The sequence below is a fragment of the Myodes glareolus genome, chromosome 12, assembly GCF_982192425.1.
Source record: "Myodes glareolus chromosome 12, mMyoGla1.1, whole genome shotgun sequence".
Taxonomy (NCBI): domain Eukaryota; kingdom Metazoa; phylum Chordata; class Mammalia; order Rodentia; family Cricetidae; genus Myodes; species Myodes glareolus.
The window spans coordinates 28,848,513-28,861,313 of NC_142037.1; the positions used below are offsets into that span (position 1 = coordinate 28,848,513).

Below are 12,801 nucleotides of genomic sequence, written 5' to 3' on the forward strand. Positions count from 1 at the left end.
TTTAGAATATCTATGTGGCGGAACACTCCATTGACCCCCCGAGGCTTCACTGAAGTCTACCTCAGTGGGTTGCGGATGCAGAATGCAGAGAGACGACTATCACTCTGCAGAGCGGAGGTATAAAATAAGGCAGGAGTCACAATTCTGATCCTTTCATCATCAAAACCAAAGTGCTCAGTCTCAAGGGTCACTCAAGCACACTGCTCGGCTTCCAGGTCTATTGACTCCCCAGGCCATCCGCATCTCCACTTGTTCAATGCCTCTGTTTGTGATCCAGCCTTTACCAGAGACTGCCTGACACCAACCAGCCTTAGCCAGTACTGACCTTCTCTGACCCAACACCCATCTGGCCTACAGGACTCCACAGGCCCCCTTCTCTGGCAAGCCTATCAGTACCAGTACTAGTGTACCGGGACAGGTGGAGGTATCACCTGAGCTCCTGCAGAATGGACATATTTCCCTTTGACAGCTCTTAGATTGCACACTCGCCTATTAGCTCCCTTCCACACTGTGAGTTGCTGTCATTTGGAGGTCTTCTTGCTCGTGTTTTTATCTCCAAAGCCCAGCTGTGAGGCTCACTGAGAGTGTGCAGAGATACCTCTCGGCCTCGTGGCCGAGGAAGAAAGGATGTCTACCTTCTATGAATCTCTGGAGCTTCCTAGAGCCTCTCACAGTGGATGGGTTTATTACTAAACCAAAGCAACAACACATTGACACTGGGGTCACCACCCAAAGCTTCCCCAAGCCCATTTTACATTTCAGTGGCTTGTGCTGCCCTGTTATGTATAAGAAAAGAAACTGAATTGTGGCATCTAATGCGTGATTTCAAATATACAGTTGTTCAGTGAGCAAGGCAGTCATGGAAGCCTTGACTCTCCGATGGAATACACATTTGCTGTCGTGGAAGTCAGTGGTATGAGACCTGTGGTCTACACTGATATGGTCTCATTCATATGAGGCATGTTGAACTTTCAAAATCTCCCTTGGAGTTGGAGAGATGGCTCAGTGGTTAAGCGCACACACTGCTTTTGCAAAGGACTCACATCAATTGGCTCACAACTCCCTGTAACTCCACCTCCCGGTGATCTACACTCTCTTCTGGATGCTGCAGGCACTCACACTGACATGCACATCTATATGTATAATTTAAAAAATGAATTAAATATTAAAATGTCTTCTACGGGCTCTAAGACAGCTCCTCGCACGATTTCTTTGCTTGATTTCCTTATTTACCAGCAAGTAAAGAGAAGCTTCGTAAGGGGTCCAAAGTCACCCAGCAGGAAAACAAGTGGGGACCCACACACCGGCAGGGCAGATCCATAAAACCGGGTCATCAGTGCCATGAACCTATGAGCTGTCACCTCCCTGTAACTGCTGGTCTCCTGGAGCCCTTTTTAGCTGCAAGTTGACAACTATGGCTCACATTTCCCAGCCAGCGGAGCCTCATACATCAACACATCCTGCAAGAAGGGACTTCATTTCAAAGGGTCCAATTAAGAACTTAAATAAGCTGAAAGGATAGCTGGGTTAGGAGATGTGCTTAGCAGGCTCAAGGCCCCGGGTTCAGTCCCTAGCACAAAAATAATTAACAAATAAAGCAACTCTGCCTTAGCTTTACACTGGCCAGCACTCGTCAACTTTAAGGGTGACAACATCCCTTCACATAAACGTTTTTGCATTTGATGGCTCTTACTGCCAGTTCTTGGGGCCAATTCTTGAACTTTGCTTTATTGAGGGTCCAGTCCCAGTCCTTGGGAGCCAGTCTGGTTCACTAATCTTAAAGAAACTCCTCGGTGCAGAGTGACTTTAAACAGTAGCTTTTACGATGATTTAAAAATAGAAATAGCCATGCTTAGATCTATGTACAGCAACTAAAAAGCCGGGGATTGCCGCCTGGCACTGGCTAGCTTGGTGTGGTAAGACTTCTGATGATTTGCACACTGAAAGTTTTTCATTTTGCCTTATTCTCATACATCAAGCTTTACAGAAGAAAGATAATTGAAGTTTTCCTGAGACAGAAAAAAAAAATTGTGTGTATTTTTCTGAAGCCATCATCACCTGGAAAACATCTCTTTTTTTTTTCTCCCCCCACCCCATTTTTTCCAGATCAGCAGAATTCTCCTGCTAACTGTGCAATCCTGGGAACCACATTCTTCATGCAGGGTCAAGTTAAGTTCTTACAAGCTAGGGAAAGGTCGTATTTGTTGTTTGTTTTTCCACCCACTCAATTTTGAGGGGCGACTTGTATTATTACCTCTCTTCGCCCAGTTTGATTTATGATCTTGGAAGTCAGGTCATTCTTTCCCAGGTCAAAGAAAGAAAAGACGAGGGGGTGGTCTCCTGGAGCAAATACCTGATAAAATATCTGGAAAGGTCCTATAGACCTTGACAGAGACACACAACTATTTCAGGCTAATCTTATAAAGCAATCAGAAAACTTTATCAGAGGAAAATGTAGCCTGCTAGGTCCCAGCTCAATGGATGAGCCTTTTTTTTTTTTTATCTGAAATGACAGACTTCATGCGATAGGGAAAGCTGCAGATAAGAACCAAATTGAATTGTCCCAAATCAGATCCGATTGTCTGCTCGGCTTCAAACTGCCACACCTGCTCCCATGGGTCAATGAGCACCTCTTGGCATGGTCCCTGAGGGGTCTGAAAACACTGCAAAGTGGTGAACTTTGAGACTTCTGCGTTTATCCTGCGATTATAATTAACCTGCTCCCCAGTTGCCATCGATCAGCTCAGAGTGGATCTCTGGAAGCAGAACTGGAAATTTCAGTGGGGAGAAAAAGGAAGCTAAGTTTATCCACAGTTGGGAGACCCTGCAGGACATAGTGCATAACCTATAAAGTTTCCCACCCATCCTGGACATGTGATTTCTTCATCTCTCATACAAAATAAAAATAAAAAATAAGGTACATCTGCGGCCGTTCAACCCAGAGTAAAAGACAGCAACGACTACCACTGGCAGGGGCATTTTGATAGCTGTGAACACAGACTGGCTTCCCTGCCTAGATTAGACTTGTGGCAACGGATATTTTAAATACAGTAAAGGCATGTATTGGGCGCCTGCAAAAATGCCAAAAGTCAGAAAACCAAATGCTCTTCAGTGAGATAAGAAGTTCGAATATCCTGGTTCAATTCAGATTAGAGAGCAGCAATAGATAAAACCGCAGGCCACCTGCCAGCCCCAAGAAAGCCGTCACTGGCAACTGGGCTCTGTGCAGAACAGACTTTCCCAACTTCATTCCCAGTCTGCATCCGTGTCCCCCATTGCCTCATTAGAAACAGACCCTTTCAGCTTTCCCTCTCCTCTTCTGCCTACCACAGTTACATCTGTGCAGATGGGGAAGAGGCAACAGATCTCTCTAGAAAGTCCTTTTTGAGAGAGCCATGGGGTTTTAATTTTCCTAAACAGGCCCTCTGAAGTTAGGAGAACATCTAGCTCTGAATTTGGGGACTGTCTTTCATGATCTGCAGACCAACTTCAGAGAGGTGAGAAGGACATGCAAGCGGGGGTTCCTATTGGTGTGTCCACTCCTTTTCAGCTCTGTAGGTGGGAATAGGCAGGATGGAGACTCAGGAAGAGCCAGACCCTGCAGAGACAATAGTCCCCTGGAATTAAGGAGGCAGCTACCATGTAGAAGGAAGCCCTTCAACTGCCATGAATCTAGTAGTTCTGAAGGGCTCAGTGTGCCCTAGTATATGGGAAGAGGAAGTCTTCCTAGAGAGGTTTCTTTTTTCCCTAAGCAGGAACTCCTGCTTGCTCCTGCAGTGGGGAGCACAAGACTTCCTGAGCATAACAAAGACCAGTGCACCCACCCCAGGCTGCAGCAGCCTTCCAACTCCCTACTCACCGTGGACTGGGTGAGCTGGTGTAGCAGTGTAAGGCTACTATCTCTAAAAGGTTGCTAGTGTATGCACGCCCGCAGACCAAGACTATAAATTTGTTTTACATAGATTATAACAGACTGGAGGTTAATTCCTAGTATCCCTGGTTATATTATCTTTCTGTTTGCTTCAGAAGGTGACAAAAGAGCAGCTGTCTAGATAGCCAATAAAATGTGAGTAATCCGTTCGGAGAATGCTCGGCGAGGCCTCGTCATGATCTACCAAAGGTCAAACAGTGCCCTGGAAGTTCTCATAGCAGCAGGCCAGACCAAAAGAATCAGGCTTCTAGAAAGGCAAGGAAATCTCCACACCCCCACTCCTTCCTTCCCTTTTACCTTCCCTCTCTCCCTGTCTTCTTTATCTATCCATCTCTATATCTATCTATCTATCTATCTATCTATCTATCTATCTATCTATCTATCTATCTATCTATCTATCCATCCATCCATCTATCTCTTTGTCTATTTTTTTCTCAGTCAGCAGAAGCAACAACCTTTGCAGTGGGTTCTTTTCTCAATCTAGCACAACTCCTTAAGTGTGAAGTGAGTGTGTGTGTGTGTGAGAGAGAGAGAGAGAGACAGACAGACAGACAGAGACAGAGACAGAGAGATCAGAGGGCGACTTCTGGTGTCTGCCTCAGTCACTCTTGACCTTATTTTTTTTTAATTACATTTAATTTATTTGGGGGGAGGGGATGCCATGCCATGGTGTATGTGTGCAAGTCACAGGACAACATGGGGAGGCTGGTTCTCTCCTTCCACCATGTGGATTCTGGGGATTGAGCTCAGGATATCAGGCTTGGCAGGTAAGTGCCATCTTTCTGGCCCTCACTTTTGAGGGTCTGCTACTAAACCTGGAGCTCACTGATTTGACTAGACTGGCCAATGAATTACAGAGATCTATTTGCTCCCCAACCCCCGCTGCCCCAGCACCAGGGTTATAGACTTGCAATACCATACTCCCCTTTATGTGGGTATTGGAGATTTGAACTATGGTTTGCTTGCTTGCACAGTAGACGCCTTACCATCTGAGAGGTCTCTCCAGCACCAACTCCAACAGTTTTAAAAGGTAGTTTAGGTGACCAGTTTAAAAGATCAGTGGTTTTCCAGCAGGTTCTGGTCCTAACATCACCTGAAGGAGGCTTGCCCACCAGAAGTGATCACTAACTACCAGGTATAAGTGTTTGTGCCTCACTGCTGCTGTCTTACCTCCTGCCACAGCATGAGATAGATCTGTTCTCAGTAAAGGACCAAAGTCAAAAGCCAGATTCAGGGTACAGGTTAAGGATATTGAAACAGGGCATGGGGAAATTCCAGGAGTTTGTAAAGAAACATCAGACCAAAAAAAAAAAAAAAAAAAAAATCGAATTCAACCTGCTTTTCCTGTCTGTAAACACTCTTAAAATTTTTCTGTGAGTAATGTGTCTGCTTTTAAAAGCTCAACTGGTTTAATTTTTTCTTCATTATTATTGGGTGGTGTGCACATGCCACGGTGTGTGTGGAGGTCTAAGGACAACCTTGGACTCAGTTCTCTGCTTCCATCTTTGCATGTGTTCTGGGTATCAAACTCACTCAGGTTGTCAGGACTGCACTGTCCAACAGCAAAGACACTTATCCACCGAGCAATCTTGCCCATCCAGTTTAATAGTGTTTAAAAGTAGATCACATCATTCTGTTTTTCAGAATTCAAAAGGCTCCATTGCACATCCAAGGCAACAGGACACCCGGCAGCAGGTGGAAGCCAGTCAGGTGTGCACCCACACGTGACTGGGTAAACAAAATGTGGTGACAAAGTGAAACCCTCCTCAGCTGAAAGAAAGCAACTGCCATATGCTACGGCTTGGGCGACCCTCGAAGGCGTGACATTGAGCAAAGCACACCCTACACAAAAGGCAAAAGTGCGATGTAATTTGCTCATAGGATGCAGGGAGAGCAATCAAATTCACAGCCACGGAAAGCAGAATGAAGGGCACTAGTGGCTAGGGACATGAAGAATGAGGAACTGTTGCCGTTCGTAAGATGAAAAACATCCTCAAGATCCGTCGCATAGCAATGCTGAGACCTAACACTGAACTGCATATGAAAACTTGCTACGATGAGAAAGGAAAACATAGTAGTGCCAGCTAGATGGCTCCGTGGGTAAAGGCATCTCCTCCAAACCTTGACAGCCTGAGCTGAATCCCCAGAACTCCCGCAGTGGAAGGAGAAGACAGATTCCATAACAAGTTGGTTTTTGACCTTCATCTGTTCATACGCACAGGCACAGACACATAGACAGTCAGGCAGACACACACACACAGAGGGGAAGGGGGGGACAGACATATATACTGTATGTGTGTATGCATAAATAAAATTTAAATGTTTAAAAATGACATCAAACCTAAGTTTAAGTGTATTTTCAAAGATTTGTATTATATTTTATTTAATTACTGTATGTGTGTTTGTGCATGTGCATTCATGGATCACAGCGCATGTGTGGCAGGCAGTCAGAGAAGAACCTTCAGGACTCAGTTCTCCCCTTTTATGATGTGGATCCAGGCTTGGAGGCAAGCAAGCTCCTTTACGCACTGGACCGTCTTGCTAGACATAAGAAGGTTTTTATTAGTTGGTAGAATTACGGAGCACAAAAACGGCTACCAAGCTGATCGAAAGGGTATTTTCAGTTCTACAACATTCATGACTGTTACAAGCTCCTTCCCCAACTTCATCCTGGACTCCCTATAGACAACCAGTGTTACAAATTCTTTACCTATGGCCTGAGGGAGGCTCCCAGAGATAATTTGTGTATTCTCAAATGACTACAATGTATTTTCTCATTTTTTTTGACACCAAGAATGTAAGTGCCGCACACACCTCCACCCCTTCCAAGTGGCTCGGAAAGAATCTTATGGGGTCCAATACCGACCACCATCATCTTCTATGCACAGGTGTGTGCAGCATATGCACAGGTGTGTGCAGCATATGCACAGGTGTGTGCAGCATATGCACAGGTATGTGCAGCATATGAACACAATCCGCTGTTGGTGCACATTTATGTTACTTCTGGATTTTGTTATTCTGGATGCCAATGTAGCGAATATGCACCCCAGAGTTAACTGTTTGAAGTCAAAAGTTCAGTGTCAAAGCTATCTACTCTGTAATTTGGTTTACTGAGGACTCTCTACAAAGGTTATACCAGCGAACGTTCCCACCCACAGGTATCAGAGTTCTCATCCCCCAAACCTCACAGTGTGTTTGTTTTCTTGGTGCATTTAAAGAAGAAGAAGGGAAAAAAAAATAGCAGGGAGGGAAATAGAAGAAGGCGTTATCTGAAACTGTCTCCTGAACATCATTCCACCAGCAAATGTGGCCTGACCTTTTCATGGGACACAATCCGGCAAGCGACAAGTGTCACTGGAGGCAGAGACACACCCCAGGCCACTCCAACACACCTTCCTTATTTAATTGGTTCTCCACTTCGCAGCACAAACCAGCCCCCACTCTGATTGACCCGCTCAGGGTGGTAACCGGAAAATTAAACAACTTTGATTTTCTCGAAGACTGACAAATTGTTCTCGAACTGAACAGGCTACTTCAGAGATCACAGCATTCCCCGTTTAAGCAAACTAGCTCTGAAAGCAACTGGCCCAGTTGATAAAGGAATCCCCCAAAGACCTAGCAAACACTACGGCATATTCTGCTGACCTAACACCTTGCGTGCGCCACCCACGCAAGATGGAAGAAGGCTTTTCACTTGTTTCAAAAGCACTAGGCAAAACACACATTCATTTCCTCCTGTTAGTCTCATTGAACCCGCTAGCAACTCCATTTTTTTTTGATCCTTTAAGAATAGTAGGATTGCTTATGTCTCTAAGACACAAAAGAATTACTCTTCCTTAGAAAGTTTGAAAGTTCCATTTCTTAGATATCCCAGTAACAGCTACAAGTGTGGCATGCCTTCCAAGGTCTATTTATGTCTAATTTCTCTTTCAATCTCTTTTTTTTTTGGCTTCAAGTCTATACAAACCTTAATGGGCACAAAAATCTATTAGACTGTGATGTGTTGTACACACAATAAAAAAATCTTCTACTTTAAGAATCTATCCCAGGATGGAGAGATGGGTCAGCAGTTTAGAGTACTTGTTGCTCTTGCAGAGAACCTGGGTTTGAACCCAAGCACCCACATGGTGGCTCACAACCACCCTTAACTCTAGTTCCAGGGCATCTGATACCCTCTTTCTAGCCTCTACCCTTCACTTCTGGCACCAGGCAGAGCCAGCATTCTCCAGTGGTCCCAGGTTTTCAGAGTGCTCCCCCATCCTGCTCTCTTCTTGTCTGAGACTCTCCAGTTCGATTTTTTTTTTCTTTTTTTAAGCAGGGAGTTGCTCTGTAACCGAGACTAGCCTTGAGTTGAGTGCTCATTTCTCCTGCCTCAGCCTCCTGAGTTCTGGGGTCACAGTGTGTGCCACCACACCCAGCTCGCTCTAGTCTGCTTCTTAAGGACACCGGTAGCCATTCTGTGTGGTTTGACCAGGGCAGGGCAGAGTCCTGGGGCAATTACCTCCCAGATCTTTACTCAAATATTTGCTACTAGTCCAGCATGTGCCAGGCACCTACCTATGAGTAAGACTCTGTACCTGCCTCCGGAAGGTCACAGAATTCCATTATTGTGTCTAACTAATGCTTCCAACAAATTACTTTAGGGTCCTGGGTCTGTTGAACTTGGAATGAACTAAAGTTCACATATGTTACAGTGAGGGTGTAATAATCTCTTTCTTGCCAAGGTCGTCTTTTCACATGCCCCTGTTGGTGTTTATCCTTTTGACTTCTGCCTTATTCTAACAGCCAACACAAGAACTTGCTACATGTTAAATGTTAATAGCAAAACAGTCCAGCGTCACAGAAAAGAATAGTGGTATTTGCTTATTTCTCCTCCACACAAATTTAAAACATTTCAGACTTAGGAAGTAGCCTCTGAGAGTTACCTTTGGGGGTGAATCTATTATTGAAGCAAAGAGCAAGCTGTACTGTGTTGTTTCACAATTCAACATATGAGCCACGTTAGTGAGTGGATGGCTCTCTCTCCCTTCTTTTTTTTTTTTTTTTTAAACTGCAGGTTCCTTTCCTGGCAAACGTCTGTGACAAGACCCAGGGCAGATGGTGCCACCTAGGTGAAGACCTCCAGGCTTTCAGGGAGAAGTTCCTTTCCTGCTTCCTCAGCTTTGCTCGCAGGTCACCTCCCCTTACCTTACCACTTGGTGAGTCATTTCTACATTCTCACCTCTACTTAGGGGAGCCAACCATCCCTGCTCAGCAGGGACTATCACAGGCTTAATATGAAAATTCTCAAGTCCTAGGAAGCCCCTTAGTCCAAGAAAATGTAATAAAAAGCAGCCATCATTTATAAAAGATCAGTTACTAGACATCACACGGACCACCTAAGTCAGGACAACTCTGAAACCAGTTGAGCTGACCTGAAGCCGCTCCACAGAACATGAGACGAGATGGCCAGAGGTAGGCAGCTTGCCCAAAGTCATGAGATACTGAGGTTGGGGGCTCTACATGAGCTTGGTGGTCATGACATCCATCCAAAGAGGACCTCGCAATGGGCATCAGAGAATCTGCTCTTGTCATCTTTCCATCACTTGCTACCATCAGCTAGTCGGATGGCTGATTCTCACTAAGGCTACCAAGCATTTACTAATGTCCATGCCTAGGCAAGGCAAGTATATAAGGTATGTGGAGGGACAGCGGCTGGGACTGCCTCTCAGTGGTAGAGCCCTTGTCAGGGACTCTGCTTGATCCTCTGTCTTGGGGTGGGGCTAAAGAAGAAAATGTCTTCACAGAGAGCACTTTTAACTGAAGTAGCGCCATCAGATCGCCAGATCCTCTGGTGACTGTGTGATAAAAAAAATGAGTGTATCCCCCAAATACATCAAAGAAAGACGACGGGTTCTCAAACTGCCTGGGCCCCCCCCTGGCGATCCCAGAGCACCTCTTTAAACCCTGAACTGAAAGCAGTGGCTCCGTGGACTGACTGGTACCACAGAGATGAGAGTCCAAACACAAGCTCACAGGGGGAGAGGTGTCCCCTGTTGTTTTGTTGGCTGTGTGTGGGCCCTGGAATTTTGGGAAACCTTCAGCCCCCGGGCTCACATGTATAGTCACATTTCGTTTAGGTTTTGTAAGCTGAATACCAGAATGTCTTCTTCATCTTTAGATGGGGACTTCACTCTGTGCTGTATCCAAAGACTAAATTTTAACTCCAAGATTTCGTTTTAATTAGCCCAGGCTATCCTCCCCGGTTCTGGAATTACAGTCATGCATCATCGCGTCTTATTTTAAGCTAGGAGTTGGGTTGGAGGGAACTTGGCCTCTCCAGGAATGCAGGCCAGAGCCCCTGCAGACCAGCTTCCAGCCTCCACCACATGGAAGTAACCACCCTGCTCTGTCTCAAAGGTCTGAGCCACGCCGGTGCTCTTATCCCTCCTGCTCTTATCCCTCTTCCTTAGCCTGCCGCCTGCTTGGCCCTGCCTGCTGGGGGAAGAGGAGCGGATAGGACAGGACACCGACAAGCTACAAACCCAGCCCTGGCGCCACCTCCACCAGTTAATCAGTTTACCTGGGATGTAGATTTGGCTAGACCCCCCTCCTGGGGACCTACCATGGCCACCCAGGGTTAGAGAATAACTTTAAACCTCTTCAAAGCCAGTGCCTCTACTCAGGAGACAACCTAGCACCGGGAGGGGCAGGGGGATAGACTTTACTCTTCAAAGTGACAGCAAACGCAAAAGGCTTTAGCACTTAGTAGGTAGTCAATAAATGTTAACTTTGTTTCTCAAGTCTGTGCTTCCTCCCTTCCCCAACAGCCAACTCCATCCAAAGGCCACCTCCAATCCTTTCTAGAAATTCTACACGAATTTGGGTAGTTGGCACTAGTAGATAGTCACTTTTCCTTTTTTTTTCCCCCAGCCCAAGTGCCCAGGGCTCTTCTGAAATGCCAGTGTGTTGATTGGGTAAGAGGGGCAAGTTAGCAGTCCCTTCAGGTCTGACATTGAACGGGAATAATACTAGCCGTCGTGAATGTTAACCAGGTCCTCCTAAGAAGAGGCGGCTCTAGGCGCTGCAGCCCTACAAAGTCTCCATTTCACTCAGCCATTCTAAAGAAGCTCCTCGGCACTAAGGTCTGAGCAGGGGAGTGGCTCCATGAGACCCCACAGTGTGCCCAGGAAACTTGGAGGTTTAACCCACCTCTGGCGGCGGTCTCCTTTACTGAGCTCTTCATTATTTCCGGGTGTGAAAACCCCCCACCGGAAAGTCATCTGCCACCCTAAGGGATCCTCCAACCTGGCTGCCAAATGGCGCAGGTCTCAGGTTTGCTGAGGACTCAGAAGAAGGGATGGAGGAAGTGGGTGGGGGCTGAATCCCAGAGAGCAGATCGCCAGACTGATCCAGCTGACCCTACAGAGCCCGACACCTCTCACTGTCGCCCCTAGGCTGTGCAGACCAGTCCACCCAGTTACAAAAGAACTTTGCTGGACTCCATTGGCTAGGCCACTAGGTCACCACGATGGCCCACTGCCACAAATCTCCCGCTTCCGGGCTGCCTTCCTAGGAGGTTCATCGCATCAAGGATGCTCCCCAACCCTAACAGAGCTGGGAAAGCTGAATGCCCAGACGAGTCCCTTCAGTACTCACCGAGATTGGGGTGTCGGGCAGGGTTGGCCCGTCCGGGCAGGCTGTGCAGGACTGGGCTGTCGAAGGGGCCTGCGGAGGCGGCGGCGGCTGCGGCCCAGGATGCACCCACGTCGGCCATATAAGTCGGGTAGGGGCTAGAGTAGGAGCCCGCGAAGCCGGGGCGCCCGTACTGCTCTCGGCCAGCCAGGCCCGCGCCCGCCGCTCCGCCGCCACTGCTGTAGGCTGCAGCTTCTCGAGCCGCGGCGGCAGCGGCTGCGGCCGCCAGGGACCCAGTGGTCCCCGGGAAGGAGAAGCGCGGGGACACAGGTGGCGGGGTGTAGGCAGCTCCCTCGGCTCCAGCCTGGCTCCAGCCTGGGCTGCCCTGCTGAGTCCCTGGCCCTGCACCCGACGGGGCGGCCCCGGAGCTGCCACCCGAGGTTGCTCCGGAAGCGGCGCCCCCTCCTCCGCCCTGCAGGTACGATAGGCCTAGCACAGAGGAGGGCACCCTCGGCGTGGGCACGTAGACCGGCGAGGACGCCGCGCCCGCGCTGTGCATGAAGGCGCCGGCGCCACCCGCCTCGTAGGCGCCGGGCGGGGGGCCGTGGTTGGCGGCCATGGCCAGGCTTTGGTACATCGCCCCAAGCTCTGCGCGTCGGTGTCCTTTCTTCACTTGTGGATCAAGGAGCCACGCGAGTACAGCAGACCAAAGCGACAAGAATTAGAATATAGGTGTGCGGAACTGTCACGAAAACGGAGATCAAAAATCAATTGGGAGAGGCCCAACTCGCTCAAACTATATACGAATTAAATCCAGCATGAGAGGAGCAACCTCTAGGCTCTGGTTTGCTGAGAAAAAAAAAAATCCCAAATTGGATTTGTGGTTGTTCCAGAAGGTAGTGCAGAAGGGCTGACTCTGCTCCCGAGCCGGGAGACTGGAGGTGCCCCTGGACGTAGCCGAGGCTGAGCTCGAACTCCCTGAGCAGACCTTCGGATCACCCACCGGTTGGATGTGCCTAGTCGCAGCACTCCGCCTGCTGCAAGCCCAGGCTATACCGCTAGCTCCAGCAGGGCTCCAGCGAAGAGGGCCGAGGAGGGCTCCGTCTCTTCACTGCCGTGGCAGTCCTGAAAGAGGAAATAAACCACAGGTGAGTTCAGCCCAGGACTTTCAGAGCCTCGGTCAGCTTTCCCGTTTTCCTGCTCTTCTCCAGCACAGCGAATAAAACCGCCCTTTTCTAGCCCGGCTCCTGTGGTCT

General features: G+C 48.1%; 1 protein-coding gene across 4 annotated transcripts in view; it reads right to left on the reverse strand.

The window, feature by feature from the left end:
- The window catches only part of Gata4 (GATA binding protein 4), a 68,874-nt gene that overhangs the window by 26,814 nt on the left and 29,259 nt on the right, over nt 1–12,801 (reverse strand). For all 4 annotated transcript variants that reach the window (XM_085698635.2, XM_048421941.3, XM_085698637.2 and 1 more), the window contains exon 2: nt 11,570–12,670. In XM_085698635.2, the coding sequence (XP_085554761.2) occupies nt 11,570–12,182 (613 nt within the window). In that variant the 5' untranslated portion in view covers nt 12,183–12,670. The remainder of the gene's footprint in view (nt 1–11,569; nt 12,671–12,801) is intronic.